Here is an 18064-nt window from a genome sequence, read left to right on the forward strand (position 1 = left end):
AAGTTTACAGATTTTCCGGTAGTCAGATACCTGATGGGAAACTGGCAATTGGCGTTTTCACAAACCGAACACCGAACGTCGAACGCCAAACACCAACCGCAAAAACCTTGGAAAATTAGCAAAGCGGTGTCTTAACGCGGGGGGAAAAATCACCTTTTGACCCACTTTGAGAAGCCATCAATGGTTGGTAAGCATAATGAGGCAAATGATGTTGCAGTTGCCGGCGATTGATGTGGAAAAAGGCTAATGAAATCAATCCGAAGGCACTGTGTGAAGAGGATGTACTTGCAGATACCGTCTGCCAGTTTCCAGAAGATAGCAAAACTAAAGCCCAGCGGCTGTCTTTGGGTGAAAATCAACGGATTTAACGGAACGAACGGAAGTCGGCGGCAATTTGTGAACGCAAATCATGTTGTTGCATACAAAGTTAGTTGCTGCCGATGGCTGGGCAAAATGTCAAATGCGAAAAGCAGATGCCAGCGGTTTGGATTTATTTTCCTTCTATTTTTTGCGGCCACTTTAACAGCATGAACGTGACTTTTGCATTAACGGGCTTTAAATCGAGACTGAGATTGCAACTTTAAGTTGCAGTTGCATTTGCCGACTTTTAAGTGTGTCAGCTCTTGCCTGAGAGCACCGGCAACAAGGTGCAGCAGCGTTTCACGCACACTTGCACTGCACACTCAGAAACACAGATACACACTCACACAGGCACACGCTTAATTATGCATTAGGCTGCTGCATTGACAGCGACACTTTTCCAGGAAAAGCGACGAAGGGAAGGGTCAACGACCCCGGGGAATGACAGGGGTTAATGAATACCCCTGGGTTAACACAAAACGAGATTGTGACGGCGGGGAAAACTACTGAATATTTAATAGAGGTCCTTAGAGAACCATTTCTAACATAGTTACAGCTTAGAAACCAGAATTTACGACTTACAAAGCTTTAGTCATTTTCATAATTAAAAGTTGACATTTTATCTACATATGTATCTTACCTAGATTGCTTCAGCTATTGAAATTAATAACGTTTATTGAATTTTCATTATGCTTTAAAGGCATTTGATATATTCAAGCACACAATCCCAACATTCACCTCATATTGTTCAAACATGAATTACTCTACCATAGAAATTACCTGAGATATGTATCACGTCAAATTGGCAAAGATCAATAGCCTTGTTTAGACTTAACACCCTAAATGATGCACTGAAATTTATTAATTTCTAATCCAACGCCCAAGTGCAAATACTCCTTTTCAATTCGATAATTTGTCCAAGAATTATCTCTGGTTGGTTATAATTTACACAACGGCAGGACATAAACTGGCCACAAGGGGGAACCCGATTGTTGGCTAGCTGTTTCGGCCAAATTGAACTATGTACCTGGCCTGGCTGAGACATCGCACAAGTGCGATAATTTAAATCAGCTTACCGCCTGTCCATTAAATCAGACTCCATTGTTTACGACAATCAATTGCCACCTCAAGATCCCCCGGTTGGCGAACCAACCTCCATGGAGGATACCCATGTATATGTGCCCCTCCTGTTGGCCAAACTGTCAAAGGTGGTCGCCGTAATTGGCGAAATACGTTGGCCGTTTGCCGTTCAATGGAGCGTGCAGTTACTCCGCTGGCTGGCTGGGTGCACACTCCAATGGGTTTTACGTTCAGAAAAGGGGTTGCCAAGGGGCACCGGCCATTTCCATGGCTAAACCCACGCATGTGGCCATTGTGTAGATTTCAATTGAAGGTACTGCACGCAGAAACGCGACCAAATCGATGTTGCCTCCATGTTGCCTCCATGTTGCCTCCATGTTGCTGTCGTTTTCTGACCACTGACTAATGGCTTAATGTGTGCATGTGCCTTGCCTCTGTTTTTCTCTGCGTCTATGTGTGTGTTGCTGTCTGTCTGTGTGCGTGACGCATGGCAGCTGTGTGCGAATTTATATTGCCTACTTTTCGGGGATCGAGTGTTTCGCAAGTGCAATTGATTTTGTTTTGCTTCTAAGCTGCCCGCACATGACCAGCATTGTCTCCAACTCCAAAATAACAACTCCACAGCACTAGCAAAAATATATGAGCATCTCCTAATAATATACCTATAGTAAGGGGTTCAAATTAAAGTGTGTAGATAAAAAGTGGTTTTTAAGTGGTGCTTTTAATTATACCTTAAACTATTCGGTAAAACAAACTAAATATATAAGTTCCTGCTTTTTCGGAGAGTGTAACGAGTCCTCACGGCTCGATGCCCACAGAAGGAGGAAAGGAGATAGCGTGAGTTGAGGGACTGCGACGGAAGACAGTGAATCCTCGCCGCACAAGCGCCTTGTTTATTGAATTTGGGCGCTTTTGTGTGAGAGTGACAACGACGGGCGTCCTGCAATTGAGGATGTAATTTTTGCATGTCTCCGGCATTAAATTCTGCACTGCCCCCGCTTTCCGTGATCCCCTCGTCCGTGGGTCCTTTGGTCATTTGGTCCTTTCTGGCACTGCGTGTGTGTGCTCCTGGGCAATTAGGGCTATGACATTCCGCTCTAAATCTCCTGCACACTTTGCTAATTGTTTCCAATTCCACAAACACTGAAATAGTGGACCCACAGATAGCCGACAAGTAATTGCAGCTGAAGTCTGACCCCCAGCAAATTGGCTGTGAAAGCTCAGGCGGAATGGCATCAATTATAATTGGTAAATTGCATGTCAAGCTTTGATTCCTGCCTTTTATTAATTTGACTTTGACCCAATTCTTTTGACGAATTGCTAATTCCCTTGGCAAAACTCATTTCCTAAGCCACATTTGATTTACATTCCTTTTGAATAGGAGCTGCCCTTAACTACACTTTTCCATTCAATTTGGCTATTCAGTGCAGTGCCAGTGCTTCTGAAAGGTAAATGCATTTTTATAGCCAACGACTCTGGGATTCATTTTCATTCACTCGTTTTGGTTGCTAAGCCAATTTGAATACTTACACTGCAGCTAAGATTCTCCTTGATTTGTATGTTGAGTTGTCATTATTTCCATTCTTCAGCATTTACCGAAAACCAATTCATATCCTAAATAATTAAATAAAGGGACAAAAGAGGTATTGTTTAATTAATAAAAATGGTATTTTTTGTAAATGGTTTTTATTTACCTCATTATTGTTCAATTGACTATTACTTAAGTCAACTTTTCGGCACAAAGTGGGGTATTATTATTCCTATCTTCAAAAGATTTAAATCATTTTTTGTTCGGTGCATGTAAAATATCGAACCGACTTCAACTGTGAACCGCTTCAACTGAACTCCGTTCGACTCGAAATACGGCTGCCTGGGAGGCCATCCAGAGTTTTATCGTTTTTGTCCGCACGTGACCTGTGTCAGTGGTGGGTGTTTTACCTTTCATCGCATCCCGGACCCCGATCTGAAATAACTAGCTTTTATAGTTCCCGAGGTCTCGAACAGATGGACATTGCTAGATCGCATCGGATAGTGATCCTGATCATGAATGTATATATATACTTTATAGGGTCGGAAACGCTACTTTCTAGCTGTTACATACTGTTCAACGAATCTTCACTCTACGAGTATCGGATATAACAAGTTAATGCGTATTTCACAACCTTAAGACAAAAATTGGTGAAGATTTTCTTCTTATAAGGGGATGTAAAGCGATGAATTGGGTAATGCTTTGCTAATAAAAGTGCTAATAAAACATAAACCGCACAGTTTAAAATTCTTAAAATTGCGCCGATTTTGTGATGTTTTGTCACAATGTTGAAATCATCACTAGATTTCAAAATAAGCAGTGAATAGTAGGCGGAGATTCAGTGCTGAAAACGCAATAAATGGAACTACAGGCTTTTCCTCTGTTCCTATGCCTCCTATGCCAGTTCAGTCGGCACTTTCCACTCTTTCACCCACACGTTTCACTTTGCATTCTGCGTGCAGCGATTTCTGTGTTAGTGGGAATCGACAGACTTCTCCTGTTTGTCGCTTGCCTTTTGTTATAGGCTTTTAATTGACATATGCGTTTTCTACACGATTTTTCAGTAGTTTGCTACGGCTGCTCCCCATCAAAGCAAACCAAAGCTGCATACTAATGGGCATCTTCTGATTTCGAATTCTCTTTGCAGCTCCCAATGACGACGACGACGAAATCAACAACTGCCTGAGTCTATTGGCCAACACATCGGCCAACCCCAGAGGTGAGTTATTAGCCAGAGTTAGTGTTAGATTTGGAGTTTGACTATGTTCGGTTAATTGGCCTCGCATGTGCCTGGATGATAATTAGAGCCGACAGGTCAAGACGTCTTGGATTTTTGGCATTAACACCGATTTTATGACCTCGCACGCGCTAAAAGCTGAAATATGGCCCCATGACTATCCGATGGGTATACTTTGTATCTGTCCATAACTCATTTCTATGCTGTCGGAGTTTTCTCACTGTATTTTCTGGCTAAATTAGAAATAAAAGCTTCACCTTTGCTGATGCTTTTTGCATAAACACAAGACGACCAAAAAGTGGTAAGGGGCTTCAGAAGGTTTTCGTTTTTGTGGCATGTGGGAGCCATGTGAGCTCAAGATAAGCTTTCACTCGAAGTGGTTGGAGTGCTTTCGTATTTTTTGATACGAGTCCGTTGCATTCGTGGCAAATACAAATAAAGAAAAAGATACTGGTATATGTAATCAGAATTGATGGAAAGCTTAGATCAGAAATAACTCATAATAAATGACTTTTTACCCAACTTTTTAGACAACATTTTATTATGTAGCTAAGTCGCTTAATTTAATACGAAACAATATTTTACTGCAATACTGCAATATTTTCACATTATTTATTTTTTAAACAGTTTTGATTGTGTGCTTCTTTTCCATATCCTTATGTTACTTTACTTTTGTCTCTGCAAAGTTCTGACTGTGAGGAAACATTTCTTGATCCACCCTCGGAGCTTTTCCTGGAGCTTTTCCGACCTGCAGCTTTCACTCACAACTCCCGTCGTCAGCTGAATGTCCTTTTTTGCCGAGCTGAAAACCGAGCGACGCAAACTCGAATTCCCACAGTCAGTCTCCCAACGAGCCTTTTGTGGCACAGAACGCGCGCTCCTCGTCGAGAAGTTGGCCAAAACGCAAAAACGGCAGCGCGTCCGGAGGCGGCTGGCGCAGGAGGCGGTGGGCGGGGCTAGGTGTCACGCGCAATTCTCAATCCCCAAAGTAAAAATGAATTAGAAATTGTGCGCGCTTCGTTGTTACATAAACGCCACCACAATAAAACCAACTCATACACGCACACACGTGAAATTGCCCAAAAATCGCGTCCTGCGAGAGTGAAATTATCCTGGCCAAGTTGTTGTTCCGCCGAGTTCGCTGTGGCCGTGCTGATGGTGCTCCCGTATATTATGTAAATGATTATGTGCCAGAAACGGAGCGCTGCGACTCACGAAGGCCAGCACAAACCTTCGTCGCCATAGTCGTGGATGTTTTTAGCCGAGATGTGGTGCCGAATCCACAGTGTTCGTAGTCCACAATCCTGAGTCCTGAGTCCTGAATTCTGAGACCTGAGTCCTTAGTCCTCACTTCTCGGTGCGAAGTGGGCGGTCTAGCGAGGGCTGTCCACCTTTACGTTCTTGTTTCACTACTGGACACCGCAAACACCAAAGTTTGTCGAGTGAAAGGCTCGCTTTTTATTGGGACCTCCCTTCCGCCTCAAAATACGCGGCCTACTACGAAAAGAAGTCACGCATTTGAGGCCCCAAATAGTTGTATGAAATGAAAAAAATAATTGGAGAATATTGTGTGAAAATATAATTTTAGGAGGAAACCCATATTCAAGTTGAACATGATTTTAATTCGGAAATCTGGTCATTTTCAAAAGCCATATCTTTCCCCAAGTGTATGCACCTTTATCGGCTTCTCTTTAGAAATCCTTTCTTTTTTCGGCGACACATGAGTGGGAGTGTTTGCGTGGGCGGAGGGCGGAAATTCAAAGCGGTGCGGCACCTGGAGAATGTGTAGCAACAACGAGGACAAAAGGCAACTAAATTGTTGCCAAGTTCTGCTATCTTTGGCAGCTCGCCTGGCGGCTCCTTTTTAAAGCAATTTATTATGGCTGCGAGCGAATAATTTACACACACACACCCTCGGCTCGTCTGTAATGAATAAGTTATATCAAAAAGGTATCTACACACTCGCCGTGGAATATGTCTGCATATTAAGCAGAAGGTATATAAAAAACTGCCTGCCAAGGACATTCCAGTTTCATGGATCCTACCATGTGCACCATGGTTTCAACGGGCCTTGCGCTTAATGCAAATCAAATTTCAGCATTAATTCGACTAATTGGCGCTTGTAAAATGGGGGGAGCGGTTGTGTTCGATGGTAAATTGAATGAAAAGCCCGTCGGACGGTTTACTACGGTTTATTCAATTAAACTACCCCTTTCGTTCGCCATCTGTGGGCAGTCATGCATTCAAATGGTGACCATAGAGCTTCGAATATGAGCACTGTCCATTTAAATCGGATTTGCAGTCTGGGTGCGCCATAAAGTTAAAGCCTTTTCAAGCCTAATCTCTCAAATGCTTTGAAATTTCTATTATGGCTTAAGAATGCTTAAATAAATACTTTGAAAAATGTAATCACGATCTTTTTGCCGAATCGCTATAATGTTAAATTGGTTCCATTTTATCTGGGTTCATGTACTATAATTATTTCTATTTAAGATTTAAATATTTTTTTTAATTCTCAATATTTAATTCTTTCCAAAGAATTGAGGCCTTTACCTAGTACCCAGAAAATTGCGCTGACTTAAATTGAATAATAGATGAGTGCGGTATGTACGCAATCAATTCCAGGTGAAATGGAAATTACAACTCTCGCCCATTTTCCCCGATAAACATTTCCACATCGCCATTATGTAGAGATAGAGACAGAGGAAATGTGGATGGAGGATCTGTGTGCCCGATTTCTCACATGACTTGCCATCCTCTGCTTTTCAATTTTCGCAATTTCATAATTTTTCATAATTTTATAATGGCCTTGCCTAATTCAGCGCTTGTGGAACCAGATTCGAGATGATGTGCAATTCATTTTGCAATTCTCTCAGGCCCCTCGAAGTGCAATGTAAAATTAGATTTGCACACGAAACTGCAATCAGCTGGATGTCTGCCCAACCTCCTTTAAAATCCACCTAATTTAGTGCGTGTTTTCAGCGGTTTGCTGAATTCAGCTGATTTTGAGTTTTGCATGCCTCAGCAATTAAAAGTTGGACAGCCAATTCAGCAGGTAATTGCAGGTAGGCAAGTAGGCAGGTAGCCAGGTATATTTTCTATATCTTCTAAGGTGGGGAAGCTGGGGGCTGTAATTACCAAAGTCATTATGTTTTCCTGCGTCACCGATTTCACCGGCGCTTTTTCCACCAGGCTGGAGGAGATTGACGGGGTAACTTCTGCTGTTGGGGCAAATGTCAGTGGCAAAAGTTTTTGCTAAACTGTTTGAGTTCCTGCAGCCGCAAGCAAACTGTTTGCCGAACTCTGCATGACAGGCAGCCGCTTTCCTCGGTACTCCTCAAATCCATACATTGAAACAACAATCACGCAGGAAAAAGTCCAGAACTTTTTGACTTTAATACATGAACTTTCGATATGAAAAAGGTCATGATCAAACATAGGCAACTAACAAAGAAAAATGTCTGTGATAGTAGTATGTATAAAAACAGCCAAACTTTTATCTTTGTCAAGAATGTTTTTCTGTGATTAAAGTATTATTCTTTCATGACATGTACAGCTTATTGATCTAATCGTATTAGGTTTTTTTCTCGATGTAGGAAAAATGAGCCGCACTGAACTTTTGACTCCTGTCGATAGAAAAGTCAAACAGTCACAGTGCATTTCGAATTGAATTTATGGTCGGCCTATGGGGCCTATGGGGCGTATGGGTGATATTTGAGTTTATGGCCTCAACTGGCGTGCAAATGAAAATAGTTTGTCATTCTAGCTACTCTTATTGAATTTACTAGAAATATGCACAGTAAAAGGAAAACAAGGAACCAAATGAAGGTTCTGCTTGTGGGTCAAAAATTGCAAATACTCCAAAATTTACTATGGCACACGAATCGTAGAAAACTTGCACCATGTGGGGATCTCTGTGCTTGTGTGTGTGACAGAGTGTTCTTATGTCTTTTATAGTTTTATGTGGAGCATAATCAATAACAATTTGCATTTGTATAGAATGGTCTGAATGGACGACGTTTGGTTGGACGGGGCAGGTCCCTTCAGACAAATACCCATACTCGAAACGAGACCCAAATTTATGTATATATTGTGCACAAGAACTAAAAAGTACATATAAGGAATACAACAATACAAATATCGAAGTGAAATGGTGGAGTGTATACAAGGAAAACAAAGAGGCTGCGAAAAACAGAAACAACAAAGTATATATTATGCAAAATGTGGGTTGCTCCAAAAATTAAATATTCCTTTAGAACATTCTTTGAAGATTTTAACTAAAGTAGATAAAAGAAAAAGTAAACAGTTTTTTTTTGTGTTCATTTTAATAATGATTCTTATTAGTTCAGCCAGGATTTCGTTTTTATTCGTATTTATTTTTAAATTTCTCAGGAAAATATCCTCTTAAGCCATTCCGCAGAAGTCCTTATTAACGCACAGAACTCCCCAAGCTGAACGCTTCGATGGCAAACATAATTCCGATTACAAAAGAGGAAAACAATGCTGAAAATCCAGCTTTGGCGGTGCCCGTGCTCCGTTATAGATTTCTGTCCCAAATTTTGGTCAACTCGTGTTACTTCTGCGTTTTGCCTCCGATTCCCACTTTTTTCGTCATGCTGTGCAAGAAAATGCCAAACAAATACACAATAAACAAAAGCGCTCGAACCCAAACACATAGTACATATACAAGCACAAAGCAAACTTTTTGCGACAACTAAAAACGGCAAAATATTTTTGCTTGTCTTTGTTTCCAGGGGGGTTTTCTGCGGGGAGAAAGAGAAGGGGAATAGGAGTCAGAGGGAGAGGGAGAGAGTGAGAGAGTGAGAGAGAGGCAGCAATAAACATGGCACACATCCTGGAGGCAAGGACTCGAGTGGCTTTTGTGCTGCTGCCAGAAGCGGAAATGGGTAACAGCACCGCATTTTGGATGTGGGTGTGAGGTGGGCAGGATTTTTCACCGTCTGTATCCCGGGGTTTCCTACCGTACAGTCCCGCTCTCACTCCCGATGCTTTCCACAGGAGTCGTTATGTGCGTGCCACGTATTTAAATTAGTATGCAACATGAATGACAGCCGCCATTTCCATCGCATCGCTCATGTTTCCCTGATAAACTCTTTGCCAGAGTGTTGGTGTGTGTCCTTGCCTTGATTTGAATTTTTAACTTGTGCAAGGCGCAAATGAAAGCGAGCATTAGCGAAATGCCATCATGATGCCTTGATGAAATTTTCGCTCAATGACTTATTCAGCTTCCACGCTCACTTAGCGATTTTCCCTTAATACCGAACGCTGGCTTTCTTTCGGCGCCAGGATATAGGCATCCCATTGGTAATCACCTTGGAGACAGAGAACGAGCAAAAGAGCGACTTGGCTGCCCTTTTTGCCGTCGCCTGGGTTGCATTGACACCTTCGCTGCTCCTCGAGAAGAACGTGTCCTGGCTCCTGATTGCGGGTTACAGTGAGATAAAATGGAACTGCACCCAGAAGGAGAAGGAGGACAACAGCCATGATGACGATGACGATGGCGATGACTGCGAGGATGATGATGATGCATGCACGTCTGTTGCTCTTCTCTCGTGTGGCGTCTATGCCAATCAAGTCAGCCATCCAGCCAGGAGGCTTAAGGACAACAACCCACTATGAGAATGGCAAAAGTGAAAGCAACAAAATCTCCATCATCAAGTGTCATTCTGGGCAGAAGTTGACGCATACATAAACACACTGAGCCAAACTGTCTAGTTGATTGAATAGATGTTGGCCAGCTAGGTGACTTCTCTATTTCAATAGTTCTATGGCAAGAAAATGTTTTTTTTTTGTATATTTGTTATTTGTTGTTTCTAATTAAAATCACAAAATTACCCATTTAATGTAAAGGGTATCTGGTGGATTTATTAGTTTCAATTTAAGCTGTTTACAAGCAAAGATGAATCCTATATACTTCCACTTATTTCTTAATTATACAAAAATTAAGAGGTTTTTATATATTTGGTCTTTTCCATTGGGCATTAAGTGCCTGAATTAATCTCAAAAGCTGAATTAGGTCAATGCAGCACTTATTTTGTATGAATTATTATCAATACATTTATTAAAAGCATTTCCACTGCATGCTGTCTTATTGGGGTTTGAATTTGTAATTAAGTTAATTGCACCTAATTTTTTTCGGTACCCACACGCTTTATTGAGGCATCTGTCCGTGTGCATCTCTATCCATCTGAATGTGTCCCACCCGTTCGCTTTCCAGTACAACTATACCCATGAATATTTATGCTTTGTTGCAAGGACCTTCTCCCCGGAATGTTTTGGATGTTGCTGTTGGCTTTTGGACTCTGAGAGGTGGTGGTGGGGCAGAGTAGGGGTGTACTAACCCAGCCGTTGTTCTTCTTCAAGTGCACACACAGTGTCTGGCAAATCAAGTGGGCAAGTTTGAATTGGGGCGGCTGCTGTTGCTCCTGCCGGGCTTAAATGTTGTTTAAACAAAACTTTGATTTCATCATACTTGGTAAACTATTTAGAACCAACATGCCCCAGCCCAGGCAAGCCGCTTCTTTCGAACTCTGAACCAAAATCCAATTTCCGATATCAGGTAACTCCGAACTGTGGCCTGGCTCTGAAACCAATCCCAATGACTCTGACAGCATCAATTAATAACCCAAAACCATGGATGACTCCGTTTTTGATTTATGTTACCCAACAGCAACAGCATCGTTGCAAATTCAACGAAATGCATTGCCTGCAAAACAGATTGCCGTCGAATGGCATTAAGCATTATCCGCTACTCATACACACTCAATTTAATGATTGATTTGAGTTTAATTGCTTTCAATTGTTTTGTGGAATGCAAATTTTACAAACGGTTGACTGACCAGCAAGATCAATAAGCAATAAGCCCACATTTTTCATTTTCACCCCTCCAAAATGACGTGTGAAACGAGGCGATTGGTTAAAGTACCCGCCATTTCTTCCTTCAGGCAAATATTATGCAACACTTTTGGCCCAAATTCACATGGCCCTAACAAAATACTTAAGTATGTATGTATCCCCGCCCTTTGACAACTCATCAAAAACGACTGGCAAGGTCATGATGTGCCAAATACCCAGAGGGCTTTCGAGAAAATGGAAAAAAGAAGACCCAAAAGTAAAGAAGGCCATTTCTGCAGAGAGGAAAATCATTAAAGGCTTTAGTTTTCTTTTTTAGCATTCAAAGTAAATACAAAAGACAAAGATGTATGATATGTATATTATAAGAAAAAGTTATATAAAATGCAATGGTAATATACATATTTACATAGTTTAACATCTAACAGAAAGTGCCAAATCATTCGTCAATGTATACAAGCGCATAAAGTTACAAAAAATAGTTGTGCTTGATTTCCGGGAATTTTATGCATAGTTTCTTTCTGTGTTTTTCGATCTATGTGTATCGCAATGTGTGGGCCACTTTTCCCGATGCTCCCAAGTTTGTCACACTTTCAGCCGTCTTCTTCTGTATCTCAACATTTCGCTTTTTCTTGTTTATTGATTTTTCCTGCCCGACCAACCCAAGTTTGTTGTACTTTTCACACATTATTTACGTTTCCACTTCGTTTTCTGGAGCTTTAACTACTTCGCAATCTTGGCTCGATGAGTATTTATAATTGCACTTAGCGTATTACAAGAGTCTATAGAATAGAGAGGTTGGAAAATGGCGGGGAAAGTGGGCAGATACCAAAATTAATTAAGTTGGCCAGTTCGTGGGCCGCTTTTTCCGACTCTGGCCAATTCAAACTGAAGTGGCTGATGGAAGTTGGTTGCCATCTTCTGTCTCTATCGCTTTTCCTTTTGGCCTGAGTGGCACTTGTCGTTGGTGGTAATGACGTCATTGTGGACATTTGTGGCCGGATTGCGGGGAGGTCAACTCCCCAGCAGGTGTGTCTCCTACCTTTGAGGTGTGTGTTTGTGCTTACGTGAACGCGTGTGGTCGACAGTCTGTTGCATATGCCACAGCAATTAAATTCCAGCTAAAAATAAACAGGACAAGCCTACACAGAATTTCCCTTAAGAGTAGGCAAAAGGCCTATCGAACCCATATCAAAAAATATTTTCTGACAGTTGGGGTCATGCCCTGATATTATAATTACAATTGTATGTAGAAAAAACCTATCAATGAAAATTGAATTCCACGGCGCATACCACAGGTCGTATGCGCGATTTTATTCGGAATTACTGATGTAAATGGGAAAACTCACATGCCAATCAAAAAGCCGAACGAGCGAATTGTGCTCGATTATTGGACATGCATAGTTTATCCGCCATCATCATTTTCATATTTCAGCCAGCTTTCTATATTTGAACACATGCATAGCTGAGCAAATAAGAAGCGAAACAAAAGCGAAATTTTCCGGGAGTTGTGTGGTTTGTGGAACTCCAGTGCGACTATATAAACACAGATGTGTAGATGACCCCTAATCGGCCCTATTGTAATTTGTTATATAAATAAGCTTAATATGCTGTGTATCATTACCATTAGCCTCGTCATGTTTTTGGGCCTGGCCCAAAGCCAAATTTATATCATCTTTTAGCATAATATTCACTATGTATATAGTAGTGGTAGCACAGTATGTGGGCCATTTATATGCACATATTTTTTTGGCACATTCCTTTGTCCTCCCCGTTGTGTGCACGAAATATTTCTGTGGTAATTTTTCATGCTCACATTAGCGACGTCTGTCAAGCGAGAAAAAGCGGGTGGAAAATGGGAAATGCAACATCAAGAAGCTGCAAGGCAGTCGTTTCAGCCGTTTCAGTCCCTTTTCGGCAGTCAACCCGCATAAATAAATAAAATCCGGCTCGAAGGACGAGTGGGAGGGCGAGTCCTGCCGTTTAATCGGTATTGATTTTGTATTGTTGTTCCGCCGCCAATATTTTATTGTGAGTTCTGCTTTGGACCACGTTTTTCTTCGTGTTTTTAGGCATTGCTCTTTTCGCAAAATGCCGGGCGGGCGGTAATTGAAAGCCATACAAATTGCGGCTGCACGGCTGGCAGGCAATTATAAAATTGCTTGGCCAAAGTTGATTGTGGCGTGAAATAGCCACGGATGGTTCTAACTCGCTCATACTGGCCGTTGGAAGTCTGGTCGTAAATGGCTGTTAGCCTCGTATCAATTGCTTATTTATTGCGTAACATTTTCAACAGGACTTTGCTCTCAATGCACGAGTCAAGTTTCAGACATGAAGAGAAAGATAATGGTATTTTTGCTTTTACTTAAGCGCCTCACTGTTTTACCTATAAATTTGAAAAGTTTTTAGAAATGCTCCAAAAAAGTCCCGTTGAAATCTTCTATGATATAAAAAAGATTTATTAAATATCTTTCGAAAGGAATTTATAAACTGAGTATTTGTATTCTCTACAGATAATACGTTTGTTATGTTACATTTGTGTTGTAAAATTCCAAAGAAGTGCTTATTCAATAAACACGTTTTTCTGTGTGTTGCATTTTTCATGGTTAAGGATTCGTTTAATTCCCAGGCAGACAGGATAAAACAGAAGAGAATCCTCGCCATTTTGGCCCTTCCGTTGGTGGAATGTGCCGGAGCTCCAATAAGGGCAATCCATATTTCATTTGGGTAAATGCATTCGAGACTGGGCTCATTGCAGATGCATCTATCCGTGCATTTCGCATCCTGCATCCTCACAGCTTTCGACGTTAAATTGCATTAAAATTGTCATTCGATAGAGCAATTATCGAGTGTGTTTGGCTTCACAAATGTTTGCTGTGTGTATCTGGATTTATCCATTCCATTTGCCCACTCACATTAAAACCGAATTCGTGTTCAATACTCGACAAGGGCATTATTGTTTCCCTGGAGATGATTTATTTTTTGGGTTCTGCTTTGGGGAGGTTTCACTTGCTAATGAAATTTATGATGTTTTGGATACACATTAAACATGCTTAGTATACAAAAATTTGAAGCAGCCATGAAACAAAATTAAATTAATTCAGTTTAGCTCTCCTCAAAAACACAACCAATATACAATTTAAGCTACCTGCCTTCCCATTGGATTTAATTTTTTTTTGGTTACTGCATGTTTTGCTCTTGGCAATTGCCCCTGTGGTAGGCAAATAAATCTGCGGCCCCCCTCCAATAAAAATAGACACATTCGCAGTTTCAATTGCAACTAGACGGCGACTGCAATTCCCACTTTTTTTTTGGTTTTCTTTTGGTGGCACCCCAAAAAGTCTGAGGCACACACACGAAAGGCAACGCGAAAAAAGAGGCCGCCACATTTCAATCGAAAAGTTTTAATTGAGTTTTTGCAGCCAATCGAATAATCAAATCAAAACTCATTACAATAAAAGCAGCAAGGCGGGCGCGAGTAAGAAATTAGTGCAATTCAATTAAGGCAATAAGGCCAATTAGGTTATTAAACGAATTAACAAAATACACCACAAAAAATCAGAAAGCCGAAAAAGTGCAAAAATGTTTGGCTGCATTTATCAGCTGTGGGACTGGTGAGTAGTGTAAATCTCGTTGATCTCCCTATAAAGCTTTGCACCCCCTCCACCCTGAGTACCACCCATTTCCCACCCCATTTCCCCTTCCGATTTCCCATTTCCCATTTCCCGTAGAGAAAATGAGGCCGGCAAGGTCAGCCGTGTGTTTGTGGCCAGAGCGGCGACTGCAGTTAATCAATTACGGTCAATTACGCGCTGAGCCAGTTGCATTTTCCACGGCCTCCGTGTCTTCCGCAGCTCGCGATTCTCACAAAGCCCCTTAACTAAAGCGTAACCCCTTGTTAGGACTGTGAAATATTTCAAGAATTTAGCGAATCGGCAGGAATCATCAGTGCACAACTTTAACTCAAAAGAATCTTTGATAAATTTACCATTTTTTCTCAAATTATTAAGAAGAATTAAATAATTAGGATTTTGAAGTAGGATATATTTTTAATATTCAGATTGAACCTTAAATGTATTTACAAGTACTTTACTTACACTTAGATATGTATGGGGATGGTTTTGTTTTTTATTATAAAATGAAGTAAATAGCTTTTCTAGGTTTAACACATTTGATTGAATCACGGTTCCGTCTGGCTTGCGAACTTCACTGATCTCATTTCCGCTTTTCCTTTCCGTATTTGCAGGTTGGAGGCGCCGCCCCTCTTCACCGCCGGCACCATGGACGCCAAGAAGCTGCAGCAGCTGCAGGAAGCAGCGATCCTGGCGCAGCAGCAGAAGAAGCTGCCGCTCGCCTACCAGACGAATCTCGTGGACTACCGAACGGCGGCCTACAGTCAGGCATTGTACCAGCAATCGCCCACGGCCACCAGTTCCAGCGGCGGCGGACCCCTGTCCCCGATTGACATGCAGCCGCAGTCCAAGCACCACAATCTGATGAAGCACGGCGGAGGAACATCGAGCAGTTCGCACAGCTCCCCCTACCATCAGTCTTACTCCAGCAGCGGGGGCACTGCGGCCGGGGAGCAGCTATATCAATCGCCCACGGAGCGAACCTATCTGGCGGCAGCTGGAAGATTGCAGGCCAGCAATGCCTTGGCCGGACATCATCCCATTTCGGCACTGCAGTCGCAGTATCAGCAGCTGCAGGCGGCCAAGATGCAGGCGCAGATGGCCACCCAAAGCGAGGCCGCCCAGCAGCAACAGCGGACATTTGCCATGCGACAGGCCATGAACCCGCCCACAAATCACTATCACATGAGTCAGTCGTCTAGCATGGTCTCCACCATGACCGCTCTCAATCAGCAACAACAGCAGCAGCAGCAGCAGCAGCAACAGCGGGCTCCTCCCTCTTCGCTTAATTTGCAAAATCAATATCAGCCTGCTCAGGGTCCTCTGAAGTTGCAACAGCAGCAACAGCAGCAGCAGCAGCAGTCGCAGCAACCTGCAATGCCCAAACACTACCAGGAGCAATTGTACGCCCAGCAGCAACAGCTGCAACAGCAGTTGCAACAGCAGCAATTGCAGCAACAACAGCAACAACAGCAGCAGCATCGACACAAAAACGACTTGCAAACCCCGGGCAGTGAACACGGCACCGTTTATATTCAGCAAAATCATCCCAACCATGTGGTGAACCAAGCCTGCCAGACCCAAATATCAGCAGTCAAGCCCAAGGCCACGCCCAGTTCGGAGGAGTCATCTTCGAACTCGGCCAAAAGTCCCAGCCACGCTCCGTTGGATCGAAAGAAAAGTGCCGGTTCCATACAAGCCTTAAAGTCACCCATTACGAAGAGACCACCATCCACACCGGTGACCCTATCGGGTTGGCTGCACAAACAGGGCTCCGATGGCCTGAAAGTGTGGCGCAAGCGTTGGTTCGTCCTGGCTGAATACTGCCTGTACTACTACAAGGGACCCGAGGAGGAGAAGCTGCTGGGATCCGTGCTGCTGCCCTCATATCGCGTATCCGCCTGTTTGCCCGAGGACAAGATCTATCGCAAGTGCGCCTTCAAGTGCGAGCATCAGAATATGCGAACCTATTGGCTGGCGGCCGATAATTCGGAGGCCATGATGCAGTGGGTGAGGGCATTGGCGGCGGCCAGCTTGATGCAGGCCCCCAGCAGCGGGGAATCGGAGCCAAGTGTGAATTCCTCGCTGAATCACAGTGGCGAAAACTCCGATTCCGGCATTCACACATTGCAATCGCACCCTGGCAAAGGGCAGCCAACACCATCGTCGGAAAATACGGGCAGCAGTGGAGGAGGCAGTGGCAGTGGACAACCCCTATATGCAAATGCACCACCCAAGCCGAGACGCATCAACGATGGGGGCTACTCATCACCCTCACCCGAGCACAACGAACAGCAGCAGCATCCACATCCTAGTCGCCGTCTCATGTCGCCCACGCAGCAATTGTACCAGCAGCAGCAACACCAACGATCTCAGCAGCAACAGCAGCAGCAACAGCAGCAGCAACCGCAGCAACATCACGCCATCTATGACACTCGAACTGGACATGTGTCCACCGCCTTGCAGTTGCAACAAGCGCAGCAGCAGTACTCCCTGGACCATCTGGAGGCGCAGTTCCAGCAGCAGCAACTGGACATGGAGGAGCAGATTGCGCGGTTGCAGCAACAACGAGCTGCCGAGGAGATCTACGGCGAGCGGGAGATGTACATGGCCAAGTTGATGCAGCAGCGACAAGGTCCCAATGGGGCATATCCCACCCAGCAGCAGTTGTTGCAAGCGGAACGAAGAACACCCGATGCCTATGGGCGCTCCAAGCAGCAGCGGCTCTTTGCCGCCGCAGCAGCTGCAGCAGACTACGAGGACATCTACAACATGTCGCAAATGGCAGGAGGCGCCGGAGTTCCCATGTCCGCCCAGGAGGCACTTCTCCAGGAGGCGGCCAGCTACCGCAGACCGCTGAGCCCTCCCAGCTACGATGGCAGCAAGCATGTGCCCGCAATGCCGCAGCGGTACACGCCCAATCATTTAGAGGTGAGTCTGCTAGCTAGTTATACCTGTTACACGTAGAGTAAAAGGGTATACTAAATTCGTTGAAAAGTATGTAACCCTATAAAGTATATATTCTTAATCAGGATCAATAGCCGAGTCGAATTGGCCATGTCCGTCTGTCCGCCTGTCCGTATGAACGAATCGATCTCAGGAACTATAAAAGCTGTTACGCCCACACTTTTAACAATTTTTTTTATTTTATTTTTCATTTTATTATTTAACCCCACTTTCTACGGATATTTCGGAAAATTCTGAATTTTCTCGATTGCGCTTTCACTAGTTGAGTAACTCGACTATAGCATTCTATCTAGTTATTTCTGATGTTATGATGTTGTAGAAATTCAAAAAAATTAAAAAATGTTTCAAGGCCGAAGTTCTAAAGTCCATAACGCAACCTATCTTACT

General features: G+C 43.2%; 1 protein-coding gene across 14 annotated transcripts in view; it reads left to right on the forward strand.

Moving 5' to 3' along the window:
• The window catches only part of LOC6553396, a 50371-nt gene that overhangs the window by 16619 nt on the left and 15688 nt on the right, over positions 1-18064 (forward strand). For 3 of the 14 annotated variants that reach the window (XM_015154641.2, XM_015154638.2, XM_026975656.1), the window contains exons 3-4: positions 4116-4187; positions 15325-17641. In XM_015154641.2, coding sequence (XP_015010127.1) covers positions 15359-17641 — 2283 coding nt within the window. In that variant the 5' untranslated portion in view covers positions 4116-4187; positions 15325-15358. Of the gene's footprint in view, positions 1-4115; positions 4188-5045; positions 5381-14480; positions 14693-15324; positions 17642-18064 lie in introns of those variants that run through there. The other 11 variants (XM_026975651.1, XM_026975648.1, XM_026975653.1 and 8 more) reach the window with 9 other exon arrangements.

Source organism: Drosophila erecta, unplaced genomic scaffold (genome assembly GCF_003286155.1).
Source record: "Drosophila erecta strain 14021-0224.00,06,07 unplaced genomic scaffold, DereRS2 tig00000000-arrow-pilon, whole genome shotgun sequence".
NCBI lineage: Eukaryota > Metazoa > Arthropoda > Insecta > Diptera > Drosophilidae > Drosophila > Drosophila erecta.